Source organism: Culex pipiens, chromosome 2 (genome assembly GCF_016801865.2).
Source record: "Culex pipiens pallens isolate TS chromosome 2, TS_CPP_V2, whole genome shotgun sequence".
Taxonomy (NCBI): domain Eukaryota; kingdom Metazoa; phylum Arthropoda; class Insecta; order Diptera; family Culicidae; genus Culex; species Culex pipiens.
The window spans coordinates 95,927,650-95,952,929 of record NC_068938.1 but is presented as its reverse complement, the minus strand read 5'-3'; the positions used below and the strand labels follow the sequence as shown (position 1 = coordinate 95,952,929).

Below are 25,280 nucleotides of genomic sequence, written 5' to 3'. Positions count from 1 at the left end.
TACAGTTTTCGCTTATTTTTATTCATTTATTTCAACCAAGGAACATTGAAACATTACGAAACAGTCGATGTATGTCAACTAAAGCAAAACATTCTTATTTTATTGTACTAAATACTTATTCGGCATTCAAATGTATGGCACTGTGTATACTAAACATGTCATTATGTGTTCTACAACTATTTGCTTATCGTCTACCGTAAAAACTACGCTCATCAAATCATTTCGTTCAAAAGTCCGTCTCCGGACTCATCGGTCTTCCGTCCCGATTCTTCGTCCTCGGTCCCGCTCCAAACCCTCCGGGACTGCTAACAACGCTGGACTGTGGTGACTCCAGCGATCTTGCCCCCATTCCACCAGCCCCAAACGACGCAGGATTCATCCCGGAATAGTCCCGCAGTGGTCCGTTGGCCTTGCCCGCCCTTACGTCCTCGTAATCCGTATCGTCGTCTTCGTCGTCGCCATCCACCGGAACGCTCCTCGCCGGTCGAAAGTCCAACTGATCGTCCGAATCGCTGGAGGCGTTCCTCGTCGGAAGGCTCCGCACAACCTGGGCGTACATGGCGGATGGACCGGCGACCGGGGAAATGGACCGAGACCGGGCGGGGTAGTTGTCCTGGGTGTTTTGTATTGATGGGATGGCCGGAGTGATGTCCTGTGCTGTGATCGACGATGTTCGCAGGAGGGTTGGTTGCTGCTGATGTAGGTCTTGCTCGGTGACGAACGGTTGGACTTCGGCCTCGGGGGATGCCGTCTGGCGGGAACTGTTGCGGGCCTGGGCCGTGATCAAGCGCATCTCGATTGGTCTGGCGAAACGAAAGCTGAGTTGTACGTAATTTCATTTAAAAGGGATTGGGAGGGTTGAGTGACCATGCGGCTCCATGAATTGATTTTGCTTAGAGTCCTTTAGTGGAAGGGCATGGTGTTTGAATTTTTATTTGCCTCTGTACGAAAATAGTTATGTCTAGAAACAATTACCTGTATGCATCCTCCGGATCGTCACCGTACAGTGGAAGATCTCGAACAAAGTAGAACACCAGGATGTCGAACAGAACTCCAACTGCTATCAATACCGCAGTTAAAATGTTCAGCGTAGTTCCGTAGAACGGTGACTCATGGATGAAGCATCTTCGTTGATCGGATGACCAAAACTGACAGGCCGAAACTGAAAACATAAATATATTGCATTGCCTTGCAAAAAAAACATGGTTTCCCCAACTCACTTGCAATCGCCTGGTACGCCGCCGTTCCCGGCAAATAAACCACCAACCCAACCAGCGTCAACTCCACCGACAGTGCCAGCGCCTTGTCCTGCGGCAGCACGGCCCTAATCGAAATGATCAACTTTCCCACCAGCCCGGAAGCCAGCAGCATCGAAACCACCACACTCAACACCTGAAAGATGATCCAGTAGCGCTGGCAGTCCGAACTTCCGCAAGAACCCTCCGTGGCCAACCCGGGCGCGCTGAGCACGTGCTCAATATCAACCCCACAGGAACAGTCCGTGTAGACAACGACGTTGTTGATTTCCGTTCGATTTTGGCAGCCGGCGTGACACGGCGAGAAAAACGTAAACACGCCGTCCTGGGGACAAACCGGAGAAAAGGGAACATTCTCCGGGCAAACGCAGTTCGAAGCGCAGAACGGCTTTGTCAGACGGCCCCGATAGGCGCCAGCAATGCGCTCGTTGTCGCACGAGATGAAAATGAAGGCTGTCAATAAAAGAAGCGGTTATCTAAGCGGATTGATCTGGAGTAACTGTGGATGACGGCCTTACCGATGAACAAACCGACGGCCACCAGTCCCACAAAGATGTTCCAGCCGGCTAGTTTTCTGCAAAGATGAAAGCAAAAGTTCAACTGATCAATTAGGATTCAACGAGTGGAGCAATTAAAATGCACGTAACATTTATGAATGAGATTCCAGAATCTAGCTAGATCGATTAGTGACTGTCGATCAATGGAAGATTGATTCCCTGAATGTGTGGCCTTTATTCAGAGCTTCTATCGAAAACTTTCATTGGCAGTAGATTAATCACTTGTTCCCTGTTCCCTAAGGTGCAGCTCGTGATGATACACAGCATTCCCTTTATTACGCAATCGAGTCAAGAAGGGAAACGATCACCAGTTGTGTTGGTCCACCGAAAATTGAACTCTCGATCTTTAGCTCGGAGATGATGTGAACTTCATGTCAGTATAAAATATTGAGGGTTAATCTCTACTGACCAAACCTTTTCACAATTATTTTTTATGTTGCCCATGTTCAGCAGCTCATTTTGAGCAACTTTCGTTTAATTACACTTCTTACTTGGTTAAACTGAACTTTTCTTGACCTTTATTTAATTTTTAGGCCAGTTCAAATATTTTTTAAAGTTTTTCTCATCCCCCTTCTTCAAAATCGGGCCGGCAGGGGGCAAAAAAACATTTTTTTCGACAAAAAATTTAAAAAATAAGGGAAATTCAAGTTTAATCAGCTGAAGGCAATTTAAAATGCATTAACCTGCATTTAAAATCACTTTTAGCATTAATATTTCCCCACTTTGATGAATTGATTTTAAATTCAAATGTTTGCCGATTGCTTTAAAAAATTCTGATTTAAAAATTGCAATTGGATTAGTAAACAGGTTGATAAAAAAAATGCCTAATCCAGTTTTCTTGTTGTCAATTCATCAAAGTGGGGAAATATTAAGGAGGGCGCAAAATTGATGCTTCGCCAAGGGCCCTTTGGACCCAAGGTGCATCCCTGAAGAAAAGTGACATTTTTCGTAGAGCAAAAGTTACTAAAAATGACCTCATGAACACGCGAAAAAACTATGTGGAATTTTCACTTGTAACCTTTTCTTAGAGAAAGTTACTCAAAACCCTATACAATATTCCTATGCTCAATTTTTGTTAAAGTTTTTGATCCGGAGAATAACTTAGTATAACATAAGTTTAACTTATGTTACGATTTTGTTTTAAATTATTTATTAATGTTTTATGTACACCGACATAATTATTTTTCAATCATCGACTTGACGTGACCTCAACCCACTAGATCGATTACTTATCTATCCAGGTTTTTAAGCGAAGATGGCGTTCGAATGTTGAACGTCCGAAATGTCAAAATCGCGCAAGAGCACCAACATTAGAAAAAAAAATGCGGCTGTCATGCCATGGCACACTTTTTTCGTAATGTTGGTACCACTGCGTGATTTTGACATTTCGGGCGTTCATTATTCGAACGCCAAAAGCTGGATAAGCTGCACTGGATTTCAGCCATCGCCTCATTTCTCCTAAACGACTTTTCATTTTAACGTTCCTCAAAACTTCTTCTCTAAAACAGATTGTTCAAAACGTTTTCATAAAACATTTTTATCACGCAAAAATATAATTTCACGTCCTTCATACAATTATAAGCCAGCATGAAAATCCGTAGATTTTGGAGATCAATCCGTAGATCCGTAGAAATGGCTGAAATCCGTAGATCTACGGAGAAATCCGTAGATATGGCATCCCTGCAAACAAGTTTGCAGGCAAACAAACTTTTTGTTCAAACTTTTACACTGTAAATTTTTGGTTGCCCTTCAATAAAATATTTCAGAGCCGTGTTTTTGGTGAAAATATTAATTGAATCGGTAGAAGTAACTATTATGGTTACAAATGAAAGTGTAAGTGTAGGCGTAGGATCATTCAATTATATTTATTCAAAGTCAAATAATTTATTAATTATATTTTTATTCATTATTTAAAAAATACTAGACTAAAACAAATGTGTTGACCCATAACTTTTAAACAGTCACAGCATGTTAAATCTTCCTTGATGAATATAGTAAAAGGATTAAATAGTACTGTGTCTTGCTTCACAAATGTTATGTTTTTTTTTTGTATAATATTTCGAACATTTTGCTTTAATTTGTACTTTAAAAATACTTTTCAGTATAAAGAACTAATAATTTAAGAATTAGTAACATAAAATGTATATTGATTTTCATACCTGTTTATCAAAAGAAAACACTCAAAAATACCGTAATATGGTAAAAGAAATACTTTTTTATAAAATAATAGAACACGATTATCAAAATTTCTAAAAGTCAATAAGCGTGTAGGTTTGCCCAAACATTTCCCCAAAAAGTTTGCTAAACATGTTTGCTGTAGTGTAATGGGCAAACAAACTGTTTGTTTGTTTGCGAAGCGTTCTTGGTTTGTGTCTTGTCTAGTTGTTTGTTTGTCTGTGACAGTGTAATGGCGGCTTAAGTCTCACCAAAACAGCCCATTTTCTAATGCCAATATCTTAGCAACTAATGGTCCAAATTTCAATGTTAAAATGTTAAGAAACATTTGAGCAATTCTCTCAGATTTCGGTCATTCGATTTTTTTGGTATTTTTTAATCCGGCTGAAACTTTTTTGGTGCTTTCGGTATGCCCAAAGAAGCCATTTTGCATCATTAGTTTGTCCATATAAGTTTCCATAGAAATTTGGCAGCTGTCCAAACAAAAATGATGTATGGAAATTAAAAATCTGTATCTTTTGAAGGAATTTTTTGATCGATTTGGTGTTTTCGGAAAAGTTGAAGGTATGGATAAGGACTACGCTGAAAAAAATGATACACGACAAAAAAAATGGTGATTGATTTGCAAAAAAAACTATTTTTATTTTTTTATTTTTTGATATGTTTTAGGGGACATCAAATGCCAACTTTTCAGAAATTTCCAGGTTGTGCAAAAAATGTTTGACCGAGTTATGAATTTTTGAATCAATACTGATTTTTTCAAAAAATCGAAATATCGGTCGCAAAAAAATTTCAACTTCGTTTTTCGATGTAAAATCAAATTTGTAATCAAAAAGTTTTCTAGTGAAATTTTGATAAAGTGCACCGTTTTCTAGTAAAAGCTATTTTTAAGTAACTTTTTTGAAAATAGTCGCGGTTTTTCATTTTTTTCAATTAGTGTACAAGTTTACCCACCTTTGAAAAAAATATTTTTGAAAAGCTGAGAAAATTCTCTATATTTTGCTTGTTTGAACTTTGTTGATACGACCCTTATTTGCTGAGATATTGCTATGCAAAGGTAAACAAGAAAATTGATGTTTTCTCACCCAAACAACCCACCTTTTTCTAGTGTCAATATCTCAGCAACTAATGGTCCGATTTTCAATGTTAAAACATTAAACGTCACGCTAAAATCAGCCAAAATTTACCCCCCCCCCTCCCCCCCCCTTTGTCACGCTTTCCCTATACTTATAACACGCAATGTCACACTTTCTCAGACCCCCCTAGAGCGTGACATACTTTATGGATGACGCCAAACATTCGTGAAATTTTCCGATCTTTTCGAAAACAATATTTTAAAATTTTTTGAATCAAGACTAACATTTTAAAAGGGCCAAACATTCAATATTACGTCATGACCCAACCAAGTTTGAGCCAAATTAAAAAATATAAATAAAATCAATTTTCGGAATTCAGGAAGAATTACTCCATACTTTTTCTGTCATAAATTTCTATACAAATTGTATTTTTGGATAACAATCGGTTAAAGATAACCGATTTTACTAATATTTGGCCCAAAAGCTGAGAATACTTAAGAGTAGAATACTTAGTTGGTGGAGCGAGGTTTAGAAACATTTTCTCATATTCTGGGCGCCCTAACGGACTACTGTTGAAATTGTGTGTTAACTTGTAAAGACATATTTATTGGGAAAGGAACGCAAAAAGTTTAAGCCAACACGTTACTTTAAATTTGACTGAATATTAATTGTATTGGTACATTAAAATTTTCTAATCATGCAAGTTATTGATTAAAAATCGGTTAACACAAATATCACTCTGACTAGCCTCAAATAATTCCTTCTAAAAATGTCACTGTCGTCCCACTACCGAACAAGGTACTACACCGCGTCACGTGACTTAAACAAGTTCTAACGACTAGGTAATAAAACCGCACTCTAGCCAAACACACTGCACAGAAAAAAAAATCTTGGTAATATTACATCTGGGAAGGGGTACATCTTTTACGTCAGAAAAAAGGTGTAATTTTACCTCTGGAACTGTGTAATTTTACCACTTTTCTGGTGTAATGTCACTTTTTCAGTCTAAATTGAGGTAAAATTACATCATAAAAGATGTAATATTCAACCTTCCAAAATTACAGCTTCCAAATTTACATTATTTTTTTCTGTGTGCTGGTCGGCAGCATCCACTCCGCCACCAGATTAAATAATAAATCGCCGAGCGTTTTCTTTTCCCGCAACGGATGGACAAGCCGATAACCTGGCCAGTGGAACATGGCTTCGACCGGCTTAGGGTGACCAGCACAGAGAAGCGACATTGGGTTGATTTTGTCTTTTTGTTGAGTATTTTGAGGTTCTTAATTTTTCTTCATCTTTAAATTTTAATATTAATATTTTTGGACTTTCTGGCTTTTTAAACCAGCACATGCACATTACAATAAATGTGTCAATTAAACAAAATGTGAAAAGAGTTGTTTGAGTGGGATTTCCCTTTTTAGTCAGAGCTTGCAGTTTGCCTTCGAAAGTGGCAAGTACTTGCGAGAAGCAAGTTGTTGTTTAATGGAGCTTTGAGTGATTATCCGCTGCATCGGATTTTTAAAAATAAATTATCAAATAATTTTAAATGTGACTTTCTGCAGCAAAAAAAACCTGTTTGCAAAGAGAGAACCTCCTCCCCAGAACGCCGCTTTCCGTCAAAACAAAAAATAAAAGCTCTGTAGGTCAGCAGTACTACCATAATACAGCATAGCATCAACGATCATCGTACGTTAGTCGTCGCTCTCACTGGAAGTACCGGCCACCAGCGAGTTAGTCTCCGATTAGACTCGGTGCCGTCCACACGATCCGCGTCGTGTTCTTCGTTGCGTTGATTAGCACAGAAAAATCGCGGCGATTCAGAACCGAACAGAGCAAGCTTAAACACAGGTAACGCGACACCAATTCGGTCTTGGATGTTCTTTTTTTTTCTTGCTTCTCTCTTTAATTGAATTTGTTGAAAAACTCGTTTTTGAGGTGTTCTTTCGAAAAACCGCATTTAAAAATATAACCTTTACGCGATGATCTCCGACGCGAGTGTTGCAGTGACAGAAAAAGTGCGGAGAAATCGCTGGAATTCACCAGAACCAGCTGAAGCTTCATAAATTGAATAAATGTTGCAAAAGTGATACACCACTTGACTGTTCAACGAGTGATGGCCTGTTGAAAGTGTCTGTCGCTTCTGGTACTGCGTGGCAGTCAGTTAATCCGTGACAGTGTTTGTAAACTTCCCGAGCGTGACCGATTCGTCGAAATCATTGGAAATAATTATGGGCTACCCAGCTTCGAGATAAACGTTCTGTTTCCGTTAGAAAATCACAACGAATTTTGCGCTGGCTCTGGCGAAATAGGTGCTAATATATGGAATTCGTATTGAAGTGGTAAAGTGGTGAAGTGATAATTGCAGGTGACAGTTTTTAGCTTTTGACCGAAATGTGACATTTTGATGATTTACCGAGGGGGCTTCCTAGACTATTTGAATAGACATCAGGGTGACTTGCAACTTTCGAGCTATCACCGAAAACTACTTTCCCATAGTTTTGTATTAACGGTGGATTTTTTTTTTGTTGTGAGTTCATCTGTGAATCACACAAATTTCAATTTGAATGTGAAATTATGGGGAACTTCAAAAGTTATACCGAGCCACGTAGCCCACTGGTAACGTTTCCGCCGCGGTTCAATTCCCGACTGGACCAACACAACCAGCGATCTTTTCCCTTCTGGGTTTGATTGCTTAATAAAGGGAAGGTAGTGTATCATCACAAGTTAAACCTTATCACGACACTTAGCGAAGGCGACCTATGGAATGTTAACATTAACCTTAACATGTTAACATTCATTTAAGATACAGCCACTGAACCCGCTTTGTAAATGCGGCCCCGATACTCTTCATGGGTGATAGGAAAAAAAATACTTTTTACTTCAAAAGTTTAATTATTTCAACAACATTTAGGTTACGAGATCTCTAGGCAATGTTGCCAGATAATCAATGTTTAATAATTGTTAGAAGGAATTCAAATCTTTAAATAATTATCAAACAATAATAAAAAGATCTTCTAATATATCGACGCTGTCGTGCTATCTTGTCGCACCCGCCATTTTGACGTTCCGAGAAAAACGCGTTTTAATGTTTGACCTTGAATAAACAAAAACTAGAGCACGCAATGTAAACAATAACAAACACGTTTTGTTTGGCTGACCATTCTGTGCATTGTCCCGAAGTTTGGTTGAAGTTGGTTGCTGAAGTCCCGAGTTATAATTACAAATGTTTACGGTAGTCTAACATGTACGTGCGTCGAACGGGTTCTTACTGAAAATCCCTTTGGCCACTTGTCGCACTTACATAAATGTTCAGGGAGTGACAAGATAGCACGACAAAATTGAAACTTCTTATATATGTAGAGTGACAACAATGCAAGGAGTTTTTTTTTTAATATCTCAGGATTGAAATCGAATTTTGGGGATCTGTGTAGGTCAAAAGGTGAGGCATTGTTAGCTACACAAAATGGCGTTCTTAACTCAATTTGGCCCAATATGCACGTGCGACAAGTTAGCACGACGGCGAGGAATTGTCAGAAGGAAATCAAATCTTTAAATACTTATCAAACAATAATAAAAAGATCTTCTAATAAATAAAGTTTTATAGAATCCACGATATCTTAGGAAAGTGCTGCCTGATGGTCAAGTCTTATAACTTATCGGTATGGTTTTCCAAATACCTGTCCTAGATACACAGAAACGTGGTCTCGGCAGTCATTTTCAACTAAGTTTTCATCTTTATATATTCCGCCTAATTGAATTACGATCTTAAGACAGTGTTGCCAGACCATCAAAATATATAATCCAAAGGTCATTTAAATAAATTGATAATTATGTCCAAAAATGTGAATTCTTGAGTCTTTTTCAACAAAATTTCCTGCATCCAACCTGGAAAAGCTCAATGAATCTCAATACAGTCCCGATATTTTATAACAGTGTCGCCAGATTATCACAAATTACGATTCATCGGAAAGTACTTTCCAATTATGTACAAAATGGCAGACCCGGATGTCATTTGCAACCAAATTACAAAATTTGGCCAACAAAACAGTTATAGCTTACCACAGTGTTGCCAGTTTTTCAATAAAAAAAATTGAGCACATTTTAAAAAGGCTCTCTTGGAAGAATATCCCTTGTTTTGTTTCCCAAACAATAGAACAGAACAATGTTTTCATACAACGAAAAAATCAGAAAAAAAAGTCTAAGGGGTTACATACATGTAAATCGGCAAAAATGTCAGAGGTTGGTATGAGCACACATTTTAACTGTATTAGGGTAACCCAATTGCAAAAATCACTAATTGGTTGTCCTTTTGCCAAGTTCTATCGATTCAGATCATGTTGTACAATACAGAAAATAATATTCACTTAAAAACCTAATTACTTGTTCTCTAAATTAAGACCTTTTCGACAAACGCGCACATTAAACTACTTGTTACCTCATTTTAATTCTTCTTATTACAGTCAGTCAATGTTTGCAAGAGGCATTGTTTTCTGGAATTCATTACCAGTATCTACCAAATCGTTTACCACTATTGGGAGTTTTAAGCAGAGTTTATTTTATCGTCCCGCCCGTGTGGATCAATCGGACCGCGCACTGGACTCACAATCCAGAGGTTGCCCGTTCGAATCCCGCGGCGGGCGCTCTAAAATTCTTTGTGTAAATATGGGTATTCGGCGCCGTTTCTCCGTGCCATACTTTCATACACTTAGGAGCCCAGGGCGGCGAAGTCCTTGCAGATAAAAAGGAAGACACTAGTGGTTGGTACTAGCAATGGTGGCCGACAGCTATAAAGTCAACTTCGTCGTTTATTAGAAGAACTCAATCGTTTAGACTAATTAGTTAGGGAATGAGAGCAACACAAAATTAGCAAGAAGCTTAAACAAAAACCACCTCACTCAGTTTGAAACATTGTAACATTTGAAAAGACATGAAGTCTTACGTTACTTAATTGAATAAATAAATAAATAAATAAATAAATAAATTCTAAATCTGTGTTCAGGTTATAGAAATATACATTTTCATCTGTTAACAAAATAAATTTGAAGACATTTTGTTGTATCATTGCTGAGATAGCTATTTTATTTGAAGTTAGCAGTTTCAAAAAACGGGTGCCATGACATCTCTACACTGCGTTGACCAAATCGGCTCAAAATTTTGGTGAAGACTCGATAAACCAGTCCCGTGTGCATGACGATTTTAAGAAACTTCATTTTAAATACAGATAAAAATATATTTAATGTTTTTCATATATAAAAATTCGTCAGTTTTTGATTTTTGTATTTTTTAAAGCAAAATTAAAAAATCTAGCTACGTCATCCACACGGGATAAGTCTTGAGAGTCTTCACCTCAAATTTCAGCCAATTTGGTCAATAACATCTCAAGATATCGTGGCACCCGTAAATCAACTCGGTGTTTCGAGAAAACGCTCAGAAAGTTTGACAGCCCGCGTTGCGCATGGCAAAATTTTGAGTTTAAATCGTCTCTAACTCAGTTTATTCATGAAATATCTTCATGAAACTTTCAGGAGTGATTGAAAATCATCTTTTTAGCTAATTCAATTTTTTTTGTAATATGAAATTTTGTGATTTCTTACATGTATGTAACCCCTTAAAACATCGTGATTTGCGATTAAGATGACCCGTTCTTACTTTTTCTAGAACATTCAAAGATAACACGGATAGAAATTATGTAAGCTAATCCGGTAACTCTATGTTTATGAATTCTTAAATATTGAAATGTTTTCAAAATCGTCAACATTTTTCCGATTTCGAACAACAATGTTGTTGATTTTGAAAATATTTATCGAGAAAAAAATTGGCGATTTTGGAAACATTTCAATGTTTACGAATTTATAAACATAGAGTTACTGGACATGCTTACAAGATTTCTATCCGTGTAGTTCCAATTGTTTCGTATTTCTTTTTTAATCAAATAATAAACTAAAATTAATTCCAAGTTCTCTCTAAAAACCAGCTGAAAAAATTGCCACTAGAATCAATACAATCATCTTCTAGGAAATTTCTTGCTGAACAATTTTGCTCTTTAAATATTTAGTTTTTGTCACTCCAGGGACAAGATACAGCCATTTAGATAAATTAAAAATGGCGAATTATAACAACTGACATGCAAAATCGTCGCTTTTGTGCTATCTTGTGACACGTCCCATCTTTTTACAGCAGACGTATCACAAGATAGCACACAAGCGACGAAATCAAGGTGTTGGCAAAAAGAGGGACAGAAATACAACCCAAGGGACCATCGAGAAAAAGGTACATCGAAATAAAGAGAATATCGAGTAACAAAAAACAGTATGCAATTCGAAGAGACTCGAAAAAAAAACCATTGACAAGTGGAGAGATATTGAAAAAGCGATAATCGACAACCAGAGAGTCAACTATAATACATAATTAGGCTCTTTTAAATGATAGCCACGATTTGAATGTCTGAAAAAAGAATGTTTTCATTTTTTTGAATCTGGGCAATCAAAAGTTGAGCCAACGATGTTTAATAAGAAAACTGCAAAGATTTTTTCAGCTTTTTCTAACTTTGCCGAAGACATCGAAGCGATTATAAAAGCAGGCCAAGGGTGAAATGATACCTTTTCGGTTGACACCCGGTGAGGAACATCCTGGAAGGAGCGGAACTACACCCGTAGTGCTGTTAGCTGACCTAGACCTTGGTCAAAACAGCTGCTCTGGTTCCTTGCAAGTTACCCATTTTCTTACCTCCACGTTGGCTTGGTTTCGTCATCATGATGACAACACGTGACCTTGCTGGTGGCCTGTGGAAACGAACTCGTAAACCTTTGACCAGCGAGGGTCAGAGTAGAGACGGCCAAAAGAAAGGGATGCGCAATGTGGGAAGGGAAGATTGTAGACGGTATTGTTTTGATTCACAGCATGTTGAGTTAACTGTTGTGGATGTACCTGATACATCGCAATACGGGGTTTCTCTTCTTTCCACTTTCAGCTACTATCTATCTTCTATTTCTTTATTATGTATAACTGATTTTCTAATTCTGCTTCTGTTTACTATCCACCATTTTATTTTGATTGCATGATCTTTCGTTTCTCTTATTTTCTTATACTAATGCATCTTTTTGTTTTGTTTTGTTTTTGTTTGTTTCCATTTTCATGTCGTGTCTGGGCCTGCGGTTGGAGAACGATTGCACCACGACAACCACTTTGGAGTGATATTATCACACTGGAGACAACAGCAACAACATAAGAAACCCTGATGTCACTCAGGTTCACGAAAGTAACTGTATCGATATTTTATAGTGTTTATATTTTACTAACATCCCTTTCTTTGCAGAGCATGGACTACATCATAAAGCGGCAATGTGGGAAAGGGAAGTAATTTGTGATTGTAGAAGGTATTGTTTTGATCCACAGCATGTTGAACGAACTGTTGTGGATGTACCTAGAACATCGCAACTCGGAGTATCTCTTCTTCTTATCTCCAACTACTTTAGTCCTGTTTCACTTATCTGTCAAGTCTCCTCTACTTTATTTGCCAGTTTTAACTGCTATGTGTTTTCCCTAACATCCCCAATCGGCTCCTGAAGTTGTCATTAATGCTATCTAAGCTTATATGATATTATTTATCCTTTATCAGATAGCTTTTTTCATAAATTATTGCCTATATTTTTAATCTACTTCATACAGCTTTTACTCTTCTTTCCTTCAACATACACTTATTCTTTCAGTATCGAACTTTATGTAGTTTGCTTTCCTTTATTGTCTATTGTTTTAATCTACGCCCTTTTCTTCAAACAAGTAAGGTTTGAGTCCTTACTCAATATATTGAATGATCAAAGTCACACACATAACATTATTGTACTTTTGATAAATTTTTGAATAACATGCTTAGGTTCAAAACATTGTAACAAAACACCGCGACAGAAGAAATAGCAACAGATAAACACGACTCAACACTAGGAAAGATTTCAGGAGAAAACAATAAACAGTAAAATAACAATTAGTTTTTGAATTCAAACTAAAAATTAAACAGTGTTTTGCTTTACTGAAAATTGATAGGCACACTATAAATGGTTAGGCGCTTATACTTACATCAAACCCTACGTAATGTACCACCCCCGGCCGAGTTAAAATGCGTAACCGGAAAAGAAGGTGTGCATGCCTGGCACGAACACTCAAAGCGTGTTCTAGCGTGCTGCTCGTACTGACTCAGAGCAAGGGTGAGATGTAGGTGTAAGGGCAGTGCGTGTTCGTCGGGAACCTGGTGCATAAGATCGGTCAAGGCCCGTTCTTACACTGAAAATTGCGAATTGCGAATTTGCCGAAGACATCGAAGCGATTATAAATCAATAATAAATTGATTTGCTCAAACATCCAGAATTGCTAAAATGAAAAAAAAACAGGTAAAACTTATAAACAGAATTTCTCGATTTGAAGAGGAAACAATTAAAATTCTTAGAAAGCTAAAAAAAAAGATCCAGGTGTTTCACGTACCGCACCTCCAGAAAATTTCCTAATTGTTCGAGTCTTCAGTCAAATGATCCATTTCTAATTTTAACCCGCCATTCATTACGGACCGATTTTTAAAATAACAAAGAAACACCTCTTCTACTCACCTCGGACTCGGGTTCGCCTTGGCGATGATCAACCCGGACAGCACGATGGCCAGCGCCACAACGGGCGGCCTCAGCAGGTTCGTAATTAGCCGGGACGTCCACTCGTCGTTGAGTCCGTTGACGTTGGACGTGGGCAGGAAGAACTGCGACTGCAGATAGTTCTGCTCGTGGGCATTAAAGTTGAGCAGACCGGTTTGGATGAAGACCAGGGCGAGCACGTTGAAGATCAGGATACCGTTGGTGAAGACCCGTTTGAGGGAGGGTGCTAGACTGATGTCGGCAAGCCATTTGTGACCTGCTCCGTCCAGCGACTGGGTGCTGTTGTTGGTGGCCGTTTCGATGATGTCGTCCGCGGCTTGGCGAACCAGCGTGGAGAGGAGTCGTTTTGGGAACAGTCCCAACAGAAGCCCCAGGATGAAGATTATTGGGCCCAGGATGACCCAACCAAGCCACCAGCTTAGGGAAGTGGCACTCACGGCTATTACGATTGCCAGTCCAAACTGTTGACCCCAGACTCGGGTGGCCAGAGCACAACCTGTTGAACAAAGATCACAATTATTTGAGAATAATCTCAAATTACCTAAACAAAAAACCTCACCAATATAACCAGGACTCTGATGTTCCTTGAGATTGTCATCCAAATAGCTCATTCCGAAGCAGTAAAATGCAATATTAGCGATTCCAATCACGGCTTGGGCGACGAACAGCAACACCAGCGTCGTAATACTCCAAGGGCGCTCAATCTGCAATTCTGCTGACTGTTCAAGGACGCACACGTTATCCACTTGGATGGCTGCAATGGTGCCCGGTTCGGAGGAGCTGGAATTAGCCACAAATTAATCAAGATTTGAATCAGAATAGCAACAAATTAAACGACGTTCCAGAATGATTCTGCAGTTAAAAAAAAAAGTCGCGAAACTGGTATCATCTGCGCGAGAGGGATGCAGTGAACTTGACCTCATCGTAAAAAAAACGATTATCAGTTTTGTTTACACATGCCACATTTAAACGAAAAAAAATCGCACCAGTAGTTGTGCCTAACGTAAAAACGATAATGTTGCGAAAAATCGCAACAACAAAAAGTTCCGCTTTGTAAAGTGTGCTGGACAGTTGATATGAGAGACCCCTTTGAGCATCATTATTGTGAATGGGAAGCTGAAGATTTTAGAAATTATATACAATACAGTCCAGACTCCATTATCCGAAGGCATCTGAAAATTTTCACTTCAGATAATCGAATCAGGATTTTTTTTTTTCGTTTCCTTATTTTTTGATAGTCGAGCTTAAGTATGACCCCCAAACTACTCTAAAGTGGTTTAGAATTTTTAAATCCAGAATAGCGGTGATGGAATTTTGAAAAGTTGCATTTGGTAATTTTTAAGGCAATCAACCATTAAAATGGGGTCGCAGAATTTGATGGTAAATGTTAGAAAATGAAAAAATACAAAAAAATGATTCGATTCAATTATTTGAAGTGAAAATTTTCTGAGGCCTTTGGATAATGGATTCTGGACTGAATTAGATAAAATTTCAAAAATCTTCAGCTTCCCATTCACATTAAAATTACCAGAAATGATGCTCACAGGGTCTGTTTTAATAACTGTCTCGCTCACTTTAAAATAGCGTTTTTTTTTGCAAATCTTCGCAACCTCATCGTTGTTACGTTAGGCTCAACAAATTTTCTGATAATCGAACTTCGGATAATCCAAACTTCGGATAATCGAGTCTGGACTGTACCCGAATTGGTTGGTATTACAGTACTTTTAAACTAGTCGAATCAGTGGACCGGACAGTAAACTTCTGATTTCACTTTGAATTAATTTGAATTCAGTGAAAAGTGATTATCACTAAAATGTTGATCGTGTTGACAGTTGGTTATTTTTGAACATTTTGATAATTTTCGGATCATTATTGAAAAAATATGCCTCAATGTTTGGATGCACAAAACAAATATATAAACTTATGTAATTTCAGAACTTTTCATTTTTTTTATTGATGGTATGCACTGCAACTCTGCCCACCATTGAAAAAACGGCTAATATCCACTTTTGACAAAAACGAGATATTAGCACCAGGTGGTAGAGGACGTTCCAACGCATCTTCTGGAACTTGAATTTCACTAAAATAGTGTTTAGACTTGGCTGCCGATGCGATAAACCAAACGGCTAATATGCCACTCTTATAGGAAATTGCCTTGACGGAGATTTTGTGACAAACTCTAAAACGCGTTTTTCTCGGAATACTTGATTTGGCATAATAGCCGAATTTTCAATTATGGGCAGTGCAGTGAACTTGACCTCATCGTTTAAAAAAAAAAATAAACGATTATCAGTTTTGTTTAAACATGCAACATTTTAACGAAAAAAAATCGCGCCCGAAGTTGTGCCTAACGTAAAAACGATGAGGTTGCGACAATTCGCAAAAAAGTTCCGCTTTTCAAAGTGAGCGAGACAGTTGATAAGAGAGACCCCATTGAGACTCATTTATGGTAATTTTATTGCGAGCTGAAGATTTCAGACATATTAAACAATACCCGAATTGGGTTTGGAACTTTTGAACTGATCGAATCGGCTGGACCGGAAACTTCTGATTTCACTTTGAATTGGTTGTTGAAGAATTCCGTTTATGGATCTGGATTCCAAAATAATTGCTTCCGAATCCAACCTTATTTTTTTAAATCTGCCTTGGCTTATCCTTAATTATTTGCTTGAGCAATGGCAGCGTAAGCTACACGCTCACTCAAAAATAATGGCAGCGTAAGCTTTTTGTAGTCGTCTAAATCATAATTTTAAAACAACTAAATGAAACTTTACCCACCCGTGTGGATCAATCGGACCGCGACTGGACTTACAATCCAGAGGTTGCTGGTTCGAATCCCGCGGCGGGCGCTATAAAATTCTTTGTGTAAATATGGGTATCCGGCGCCGTCGCTCCGTGCCGTACTCAAACACTTAGGAGCCCAGGGCGGCGAAGTCCTTGTAGATAAAAAGGAAGACACTAGTGGTTGGTACTAGCAATAGTGCCCAACAGCTATAAAGTCAACTTCGTTTTTTTTTAATGAAACTTTACAATTTTCACTAACAAGCTGTAGGACCCGAAACAGGACCGAATAGAACACATCCGTACATAATTCGTTCAGGCAAAGCCAGGAAAATCAAGTGCATATTATGATTCTCCCAACTTATAATCAAAAAATATATGTTTCAATGTTCGGATACACAAAACAAACCTACAAGCTGGTGTTATTTCAACACTTTTCAAACATGTTTTATTTTCCAAAAACTCACAACTTTACCAAAATCATTTCATTCGTCATGTACTGCCCATAATTAAAAATTCGGCTATTATGCCAAATCAAGTATTCCGAGAAAACGAGTTTTAGTGTTTGTCACTAAATCTCCGTCAAGGCAATTTCCCATAAGAGTGGCTAATTAGCCGTGATTACCTGATCTTCAAAATTTGTGACTTCTTCCCATTTTTTGTCTTCTTTGAAAGGTTTTTCAGTTACCTTTCGAACGATGTTTTCAAGATAGATACAGATTTTGTTTTCTTCTTCTTTACTGGGAAGCGGCTTTGAAAAGTACAGAAACATCCCTCAAGTGGCCAAAACCTGAGATAGGGTTACCAGATCTTACATAAATATGACTAATCAGAAAGGTAAATGGGTTGTTGAAAAAGTTGCCCCGACCCCTCTTCGATTTGCGTGAAACTTTATCCAAAGGGGTAACTTTTGTCCCTGATCACGAATCCGAGGTCCGTTTTTTGAAATCACGTGACGGAGGGACGGTACGACCCCTTTCATTTTTGAACATGCGAAAAAGACATGTTCTTCAATAATTTGCAGCCTGAAATGGTGATGAGATTGAAATTTGGTTTCAAAAGGACTTTTATGTAAAATTGGATGCCGTGTTCAAAATTCCGAAAAAACGTATTTTTCATCGAAAAAAAAAACAAAAAAAGTTTTAAAAACTCTGTAATTTTTCGTTATGCAACTGTACATTTTTTAGAACATGTCATTTTAAAGGAAATTTGATGAACGTTTCGAATCTACATTAACCCAGAAGAATTATTATTTCATTCAGAGCAAAAATTTTCGTTTTAAAATTTTGTGTTTTTTCTAACTTTGCTGGGTAATTTTTTAGAGTATAATAATGTTCTACAAAGTTGTAGAGTAGACAATGACAAAAATTTAGATATCTAAACATAAGGGGTGGGGTGCTTATAACCATCACGAGTTATTGCGATTTTACGTAACAAGTTTTGAAAAAGTTACTGTTGCGACGATTGATGTTTCGGAGGGTCTTTTAGCAAAACTCCTTTTTTTAGATGGTGTTATAGCTGAAAGCTGCAATTAGGATTTAATTGTAATAAATTTCACAAATGTTCGGTCGGGTTACTTACAATTTAGTCTCCTAGTTTAATGCTAATCGCAAACAGACAACTTTTGAAATTGTAGGCTTCTTAGAGCGTTTTAATTTCCTTAATCTAAGATAATTTTAATTAGTAAAATAAGTAGAAATAATTCAATAAATTTCTTACCCAAAGGGCAATCAGAATAATTCCTTAGGTATCTGATTGAGGACTGATAATGGGAAAACAAAATTCTTCTCTATCTCTACTCTACGATCAACTACTGTGTCAGCGTGACGGTTCTATCCTATAGTCTTTTTAAGTTGATCGCGATTGGCCAATGATCCGAGGGGTACGGTCGGCACAGTCAGCGCAGTCGGCACGGTGTGCTCGCAACAGTTACCTTTTTTGTTTCTCTTTGTTTCGTCGTTCGTGTCTGTCGAAAAACCGCGATAAGGGACCATCCATAAACCACGTGGACACCTTGGAGGGGGGGGAGTGTTTGGTGATTGTCCACGCTCCATACAAAACAGATTTTATTTATATGGAAATTGTCGTGGTTTGTGGATGGTTCCTAACTCGTTATGATTACTTACGAATCCCTTATGATTGTACGATATATTTTTTTTTTGTAATTTGCTGCTCTACAACTTTGTAGAAGTTGAGTAACAAAAAATGACAGAGATTTTAACACTTTTTTTGTTTTTTTTTCTAATCTAATCTAATCTAATCGAACACAAGCGCAGCCAGTCCGAAGAAAGTATCCTGGAAGAACTTGTGGTAAGATTACGCCTCAAGTCCTTTCTTGTCAATATTAATGATTACAGTACATCCGAGTTACCCCGAAAATGTATAGCAAAAATTAAAGCGGCCAGGCCTACTGCGTTGCATTAACCGCAGAGACAGATTCTGTGAACGGATCACATTTCACAGGATAGGAGAAAGGGAAGGTGGGAAAGGGATAATATGGATATATCATTTGATCAATAGAATATTATGTAAAATAAGGAAAAAAAATCATCAATCAAATAATGATAGATAAAATGGATAGATCTCACCAAATCAAGATTCAACAGCTCCAGCAGGGTTTTAACTTATCATCAAATGCCACTTGAATCGTAATTCTTCTAAGACTTCTGGACTTGAACAGGACTACAGTAAAGTAGCGGGCAGCAACAAACAAGGTTTCAGTTCTTCCAGCAGCAATCCTGGTACTGCTCGACCGGCAGCAAAGGCATCGGACGCCGCAAGTTGGTACTGATCACCACACGATGCATTTAGTCTGCTACTGCTGGCCGGATTGGTAGATTGGAATAGGAGCATGATGACCACTTCATAAAGTGCTCCACACAGAAAAAAATCATGGTAATATTACATCAGGGAAGGGGTACATCTTTTATGTCAGAAAAAAGGTACCTATAGAAATGTGTAATTTTACCACTTTTCTGGTGTAATGCCACTTTTTCAGTCTAAATTGAGGTAAAATTACATCATAAAAGAGGTAATATTCAACCTGTCAAAATTACAGCTTCCAAATTTACATTATTTTTTACTGTGCAGATGTTGCTGATCCTGCTTCTTGTTCGTACACAGAAAAAAATAATTCGGTAAATTTACATCATTAATGATGTACCAAAAGTGCACGTCATTAATGATGCGAATTTACATTAAATTCATTTTAAATTTAAATGTCATCCGACGTAAACCTGCCGAACAATTTACGATTTGAAATCGTGTAAATTTCCGATGAAATCAACGTAAATTTACCCAAGATGTAATTTTTTTTTGCCCCGTCGAATCTAAAATTAGATGTAAATTTCAAAAGCATTGTGATTTGTACACAAATCACAAATGTCTCTCAAAATGCATGCTCATGATTTTGTACTGAATCAATGCAAATTCAAAACAAAACAAAAGCGTGCATTAAAGCGTTAAAAATCTAAATCTAATTCAAAATTCAACGGGGCTTTAAACTTTTAAACTTGCGGTGAATGCATCTAATTTAACAGCGTTTCGCAGACGAAATTGAACATTTTTTCTACTTACGGAATAATCTGAAAAATCATCGATTGACCATAGTTGACATGCCCTAGTTTGTCGTGAAGATAATGTCATCGGCTGGCTCCGCTTTAACCGGCACCGGCGTTTTACACCGAGCGGATGTTCTTCGGAAGGTATGCGATCTTGTACATGGCCTAAATGAAGATGCGGTCCAGAACGCACCCGGCCTTTCAAATAAAGACGGTCCAACGTTAAATGTACAAGATGGAGCTCTAGATAAGCATCTGCAGCTAGATGGAGGCCACGTTTCGGTGCTTTCCACGACTAAACGGACATGTTCGGCGGCATATGTTGGAAAAGCTTACGCAGGTCTAAAGTGGATTTGTCGGCATCACTCGGTCCATCGACGATAACGACCTGCAATCAATCCTAGAGTCTATTCCATACATTCCATAATGAATTGCATCTCACCTTGATATTCACGTCGAACCGGTCGATGATGGCCTTGAACAAACGGGTACAGGAACGGTACCGTTTCGCCAAAATTCAAACTTCACAGCCTTTTACAGCCAATGTTGAATGAATGATCCCTAGCGGGAAAAACTGCAAAACTGCAGGTGAAAGGCGAAACAAAGCGATTCAAAACAAATATTGTACGAGAAAAGTCAAAAACATTACACGTTCCTGGATCCTAACCATTTCGTTATAAAATAAAACAATGAGAAAGGATTAAAATCTAATTAAATTACTAGTTTGTCCCTAGAGTGTAATAGGTGGGTGTCCTAGCTAAGGCGAATGCTTTTACTGAAGATAAAAAATACGCTCAACATGTGTCGTTTTTACCCATCTGATGTATAAACCGTGTTGTTTTGGAATCAATGTCTCGATTTCACACATCGCCTGTTCCATCAAATTAAATTCAAATTTTGACAGTGGTTGTCGCTGCGTAATACATAATATTATTGTTTTTGCTGTTGGCTATTTTTGGTAAGTTTTATCTCAACAGAGATTCTTTAAAATTTATCTCAACAAAATTATAATAATCATTATTTTCATTTCGATGTAGTTGTCAATCGCGACGGTACTAGCTGACGGTTGAAGCGTGGCGCTCGTTTCATCTCAGAACTTTCTCCCGCATACAATCTTGAACCTTTTGCTGAGGATGTGTCCGGTTCACGGCACGACCATGCTGACGGAGTACTTTAACCTGATGAAGAGCAGTCTGGTGTCCAATACGGAGAAGTTTATGGTGAGTTGATATGCAAAAAAAATTACCAATCAATATTTTAGCAACACTCGAAATCATCAGGACCTTGGCTAGAACCACATCTCCGCGCCTTGAGGGAGATATCCACTCGTGGCCACCGGAACCGTTCGATTCTGCGCACCACAGCAAGGATTCGCGGACTGGCTGCCGGTGCACTATGGCCTGCTGCGGATGTCCTGCCAGAATTGTAGACTCCTATCGTGTCACCTGACCACCCACCTGAACCTGCAATGCGCCTTCAAAAACATCACACCTGATCCGACGCAGTACACTCTGGCCATCAAGAAGCAGTATGGGTCCACTTCGTCTGGCAACCGCGAACCAATAATGAGACGCGTTGGACAATAGACAACACTGAGATGACGAAGCTCAATCTTCCGGCGACGGCTAATTGCAGGGAAGGAACGACAAGAACTTGAAGGCCATTGTAATCTTGGACGAAATCACGCCATAACGCGGTGAATAAGAAACCCGGCTAGCAGACCCAGCAATTCCGGAAGTCTTCCGAGCAGATCTCGTACGACGCATTCTCTAGCAGCTCTGGAAGTTGCTTATTGTATTGTCTGTGAAAATGAAATTTTGAAATCAAACCTATTTCGTTTGTCGTCAATCTAAACATTAGGCAAAACAAAGTAACAAACAGTGCATCCTGCTCACGTAAGTTGATACTAGCATGCATAAAGTTTTTCCAAAATCCTACTTTCTTAACGTACTTGAAACGCTCACTAAATTCAAAGCGAATAAGTTTCTCAACAAGATTTGACAACATCTTTCGTTACCTGTTACTATCAAATCTCATTTACCTTAAACATTTGTTGTGATTGATTTATCATCGAAGCAAAATCCGGCATTTCTTGCGAAAACACTTCCACTTCACTGCGCAGCGCTCCAAACTTTAATAACACTGAACCAGTTTGTTTTGGTAGCTGCTTGTGCTGTCATTTAAAAACAGTTGAAATAAAAATGATTTTTAAGTTTACATTCAGGAAATTTTACATCAGAAGTACAATTACATGCCATTGAAAATTTCAAATTTATGTTTTGCCAGAAACAAAAGTTCCATTTACATTAGATTCATGTGTTACATTGAATCTCAATTTAAAAGGAGGGTCTTTAAATGGAATTCAACGATTTAAATGAGAATTCAAAATTACATTAAGCATGTTTACATTTAAAACATGGTTTCAGTGTCGGGTAAATTTACATTTTTTTTCTGTGTATAATCGTCACCCCCATGAAAAGCATCAAGCCGACGAAAAGTTGAAATCTGGGTTTTGATATTCCACTGACACCACCTCAACCGCTACCACTATTAAATTTGTACAGGAACTCCGGTTAAAAAATTGAAATTAAACGTTAAAAAAAATCAAATTCCAAAAATATGGCAGCGGAAAAAATATACATCTGTTCACGCTCCCAGATTATTTGATCAACACTTTTTTTGATTTTTTTTTTCGATGAAAAATACGTTTTTTTCGGAATTTTGAGTACGCCTCAAATTGGGCGTTTAGTTTTACATAAAAGTCCATTTGACAAAATGTTTCCATCTCATCACCTTTTCAGGCTGCAAATTATTGAAAATCATGTCTTTTTCATTTGTTCAAAAATGGAAGGGGTCGTACCGCCCCTCCGTCACGAGATATAAAAAAACGGACCTCGAATTCGTGATCAGGGACAAAAGTTACCCCTTAGGACAAAGTTTCACGCAAATCCAAGAGGGGTCGGGGTAACTTTTCCCGATTTCACGTGAGTTGGTAGAGAATTACTCACTTAACATTTCGGAAACTATCGAATAAACATACGTCATAACTTATTTATTGTGAGTCGCTTACTAAGCATTTCTGAGTTTTCATTTGTTTATACTTTATATTTTAAATACTTTTTCATCTAATAACTTTATTATGTAAAAAAAAATCGAAGATGGCAAGAAATTTAAAACCTTACTCGGCTAGGAGTAATAACATAATTATCAGAAAAAAAGTTAGACTTTCAAACGGTTGGCTGAGACTTTGTGCAATGTATAGCGTTACCAGATTTCAGGCATTAAAAATGATTACATTTTATGAAATCAAGTTTAAAATCATTCCAAAAACATTTAAACCTTGAAAGTATCATAACTCGATTTGCTCATTGATCAATCTGTCAAAACCACGATATAGTAAGCTTAGTTCTGATTTTATAAAATTAACAATTTTCATACTTAAAACATACAATAGGGTTAAAAATACGAAATTGTACAGAAACATAATTGAAGAAAGTTTAATTGACATTTATTAGAAATGAATTTCAATAAAAAAAAAAGAAAGTTTCCAATCTAATTATCAAGTCAAATTGAAATGGAAGGCCATGAATAAGATAAAAAAAAATTAAAAGAATATATAATTGCAAATTGCTACACTTGTTTTAAAGCATGCAGAAAAAAAGCAGATTATATTTGGTTCAACATGTTGCTTCGGATTGAATTGCCAAATTGATTGACATGGAATGATTGATGGAGGCAAGTTTCGCCAAATTCAATATGATCTTCTGAACACATTCAGGGGTTCGATTCCCGCCTTATCCACTGAGCTTCTATCGGATGGTGAAGTAAAACGTCGGTCCCGGTTTCTCCTGTCTCGTCAGAGGCGCTGGAGCAGAAATCCCACGTTAGAGGAAGGCCATGCCCCGGGGGGCGTAGTGCCAATAGTTTCGTTTTTTTCTGAACACATGGTAATCGAGTTGTACGTAGTTTGCATCATGACACTCCACAAGGATTTCCCTACCAGCAAATGCATATTCTTCTAGAAAGTGAAAGTATAACTTCACTTCAAACTAACCACAACAAACCAGACCACGCACCTTTCGTTCACAAGACACCATGAATTGTTTCACACACCCAGAACTCTCGATACATCAAAAGATAACACCTTTCGCAGAAATCGCGATAAACCGCGCGCGCGCTTCCATATCACAAAACACACACAACTCCGTCCTGATAACATACTTGTGAGTCAGCGTCGGAATGATGAGCAGCAGCAGTCCCACCGCTTGCAGCATGAAAATTCCCCCCAACCACGAGATCCGGTGCAGCCGATTTCCCCAGTACGCCACCAGCAGGGCAAAAACGCCCTGCGAGATCCCACTGGTCACCAGCAGCCAGTCCACGATGACCGGATCGAAGTCATGCTCGTTGGCGGCCTGATGGGCCGAAACGCGAAAGTACGCCTCGATTCCACCCTGGACAAAGCCGGCCAGCGACAGAATCACCAGGAAGGTCGTCGCCGTGCCCAACCGTTGACAACCGGGTCCGTTGCACCAGCCGCAGGCCCGGATGCCGCAATCGATCGAATCTGGAATTTGGTCACATTTCGTCATCAGCAAAAATGCGCAAGAACCTGCTACAGTCGACCACCGTGTAGGACGGTTCTCCGTAGGAAACCATCATACTTAAGAGTAGGCCACTGTAGTGCCATACAGGTGAAGCTGATAAGGCGTTGGTTGGTCACACTTGCCTTTCCTTATGTTGTTCGCGTTGGCCTGGAACTGCGGTAACCGGTCTTCATCGTCTCGAATCAACGACGACGGACGGATCATTTTAATGCGACTAGTGTTACACTAATTACTTTAATGCTTAATCAATCAATAATTAAGAAACATGGTCACTAAGCGAAACTCTACACACAAAACTTCAAGCAACTAACTCTCTTGAAACTCAAACCACAAATGAAGACCCAACCTAGCGCCGAGTGCTGCACCTTCGGGCCTATGATAACGATAATATCTAATCTTATCAGAAAAGCTCCGCGCAGTTCGGGTGGCGATGGGGACACGAAACGGTTCTACGCTGGTGTTGTTATCAGCCGGGGAAGGTCGCGCTTTTGGTTGGCGAAGGTTTCATGATTGCCTGGGAGTTTGTGATAGCCAAGTAGTAGGGTTCGAAAATTGTATTGATTTGGAAAAGGGTTTGATCGAAGAGATAACCTTCTACTGTGCGGTCTTCAAATTGTCTTCAAGTTACATGT

General features: G+C 38.4%; 1 protein-coding gene across 1 annotated transcript; it reads right to left on the bottom strand.

Moving 5' to 3' along the window:
- Nucleotides 1-24,979, bottom strand: LOC120428094 (solute carrier organic anion transporter family member 1C1). Its single transcript, XM_039593079.2, has 8 exons — nt 24,771-24,979; nt 24,263-24,608; nt 14,260-14,480; nt 13,662-14,196; nt 1,775-1,830; nt 1,221-1,709; nt 976-1,162; nt 1-803 (listed from the first exon to the last, which is right to left on the bottom strand). Exons 1-8 carry the CDS (start codon nt 24,850-24,852, stop codon nt 227-229), a joined length of 2,493 nt encoding a protein of 830 aa, XP_039449013.1. The 5' UTR covers nt 24,853-24,979; the 3' UTR covers nt 1-226.
- Between the last annotated feature and the right edge of the window lie 301 nt (nt 24,980-25,280).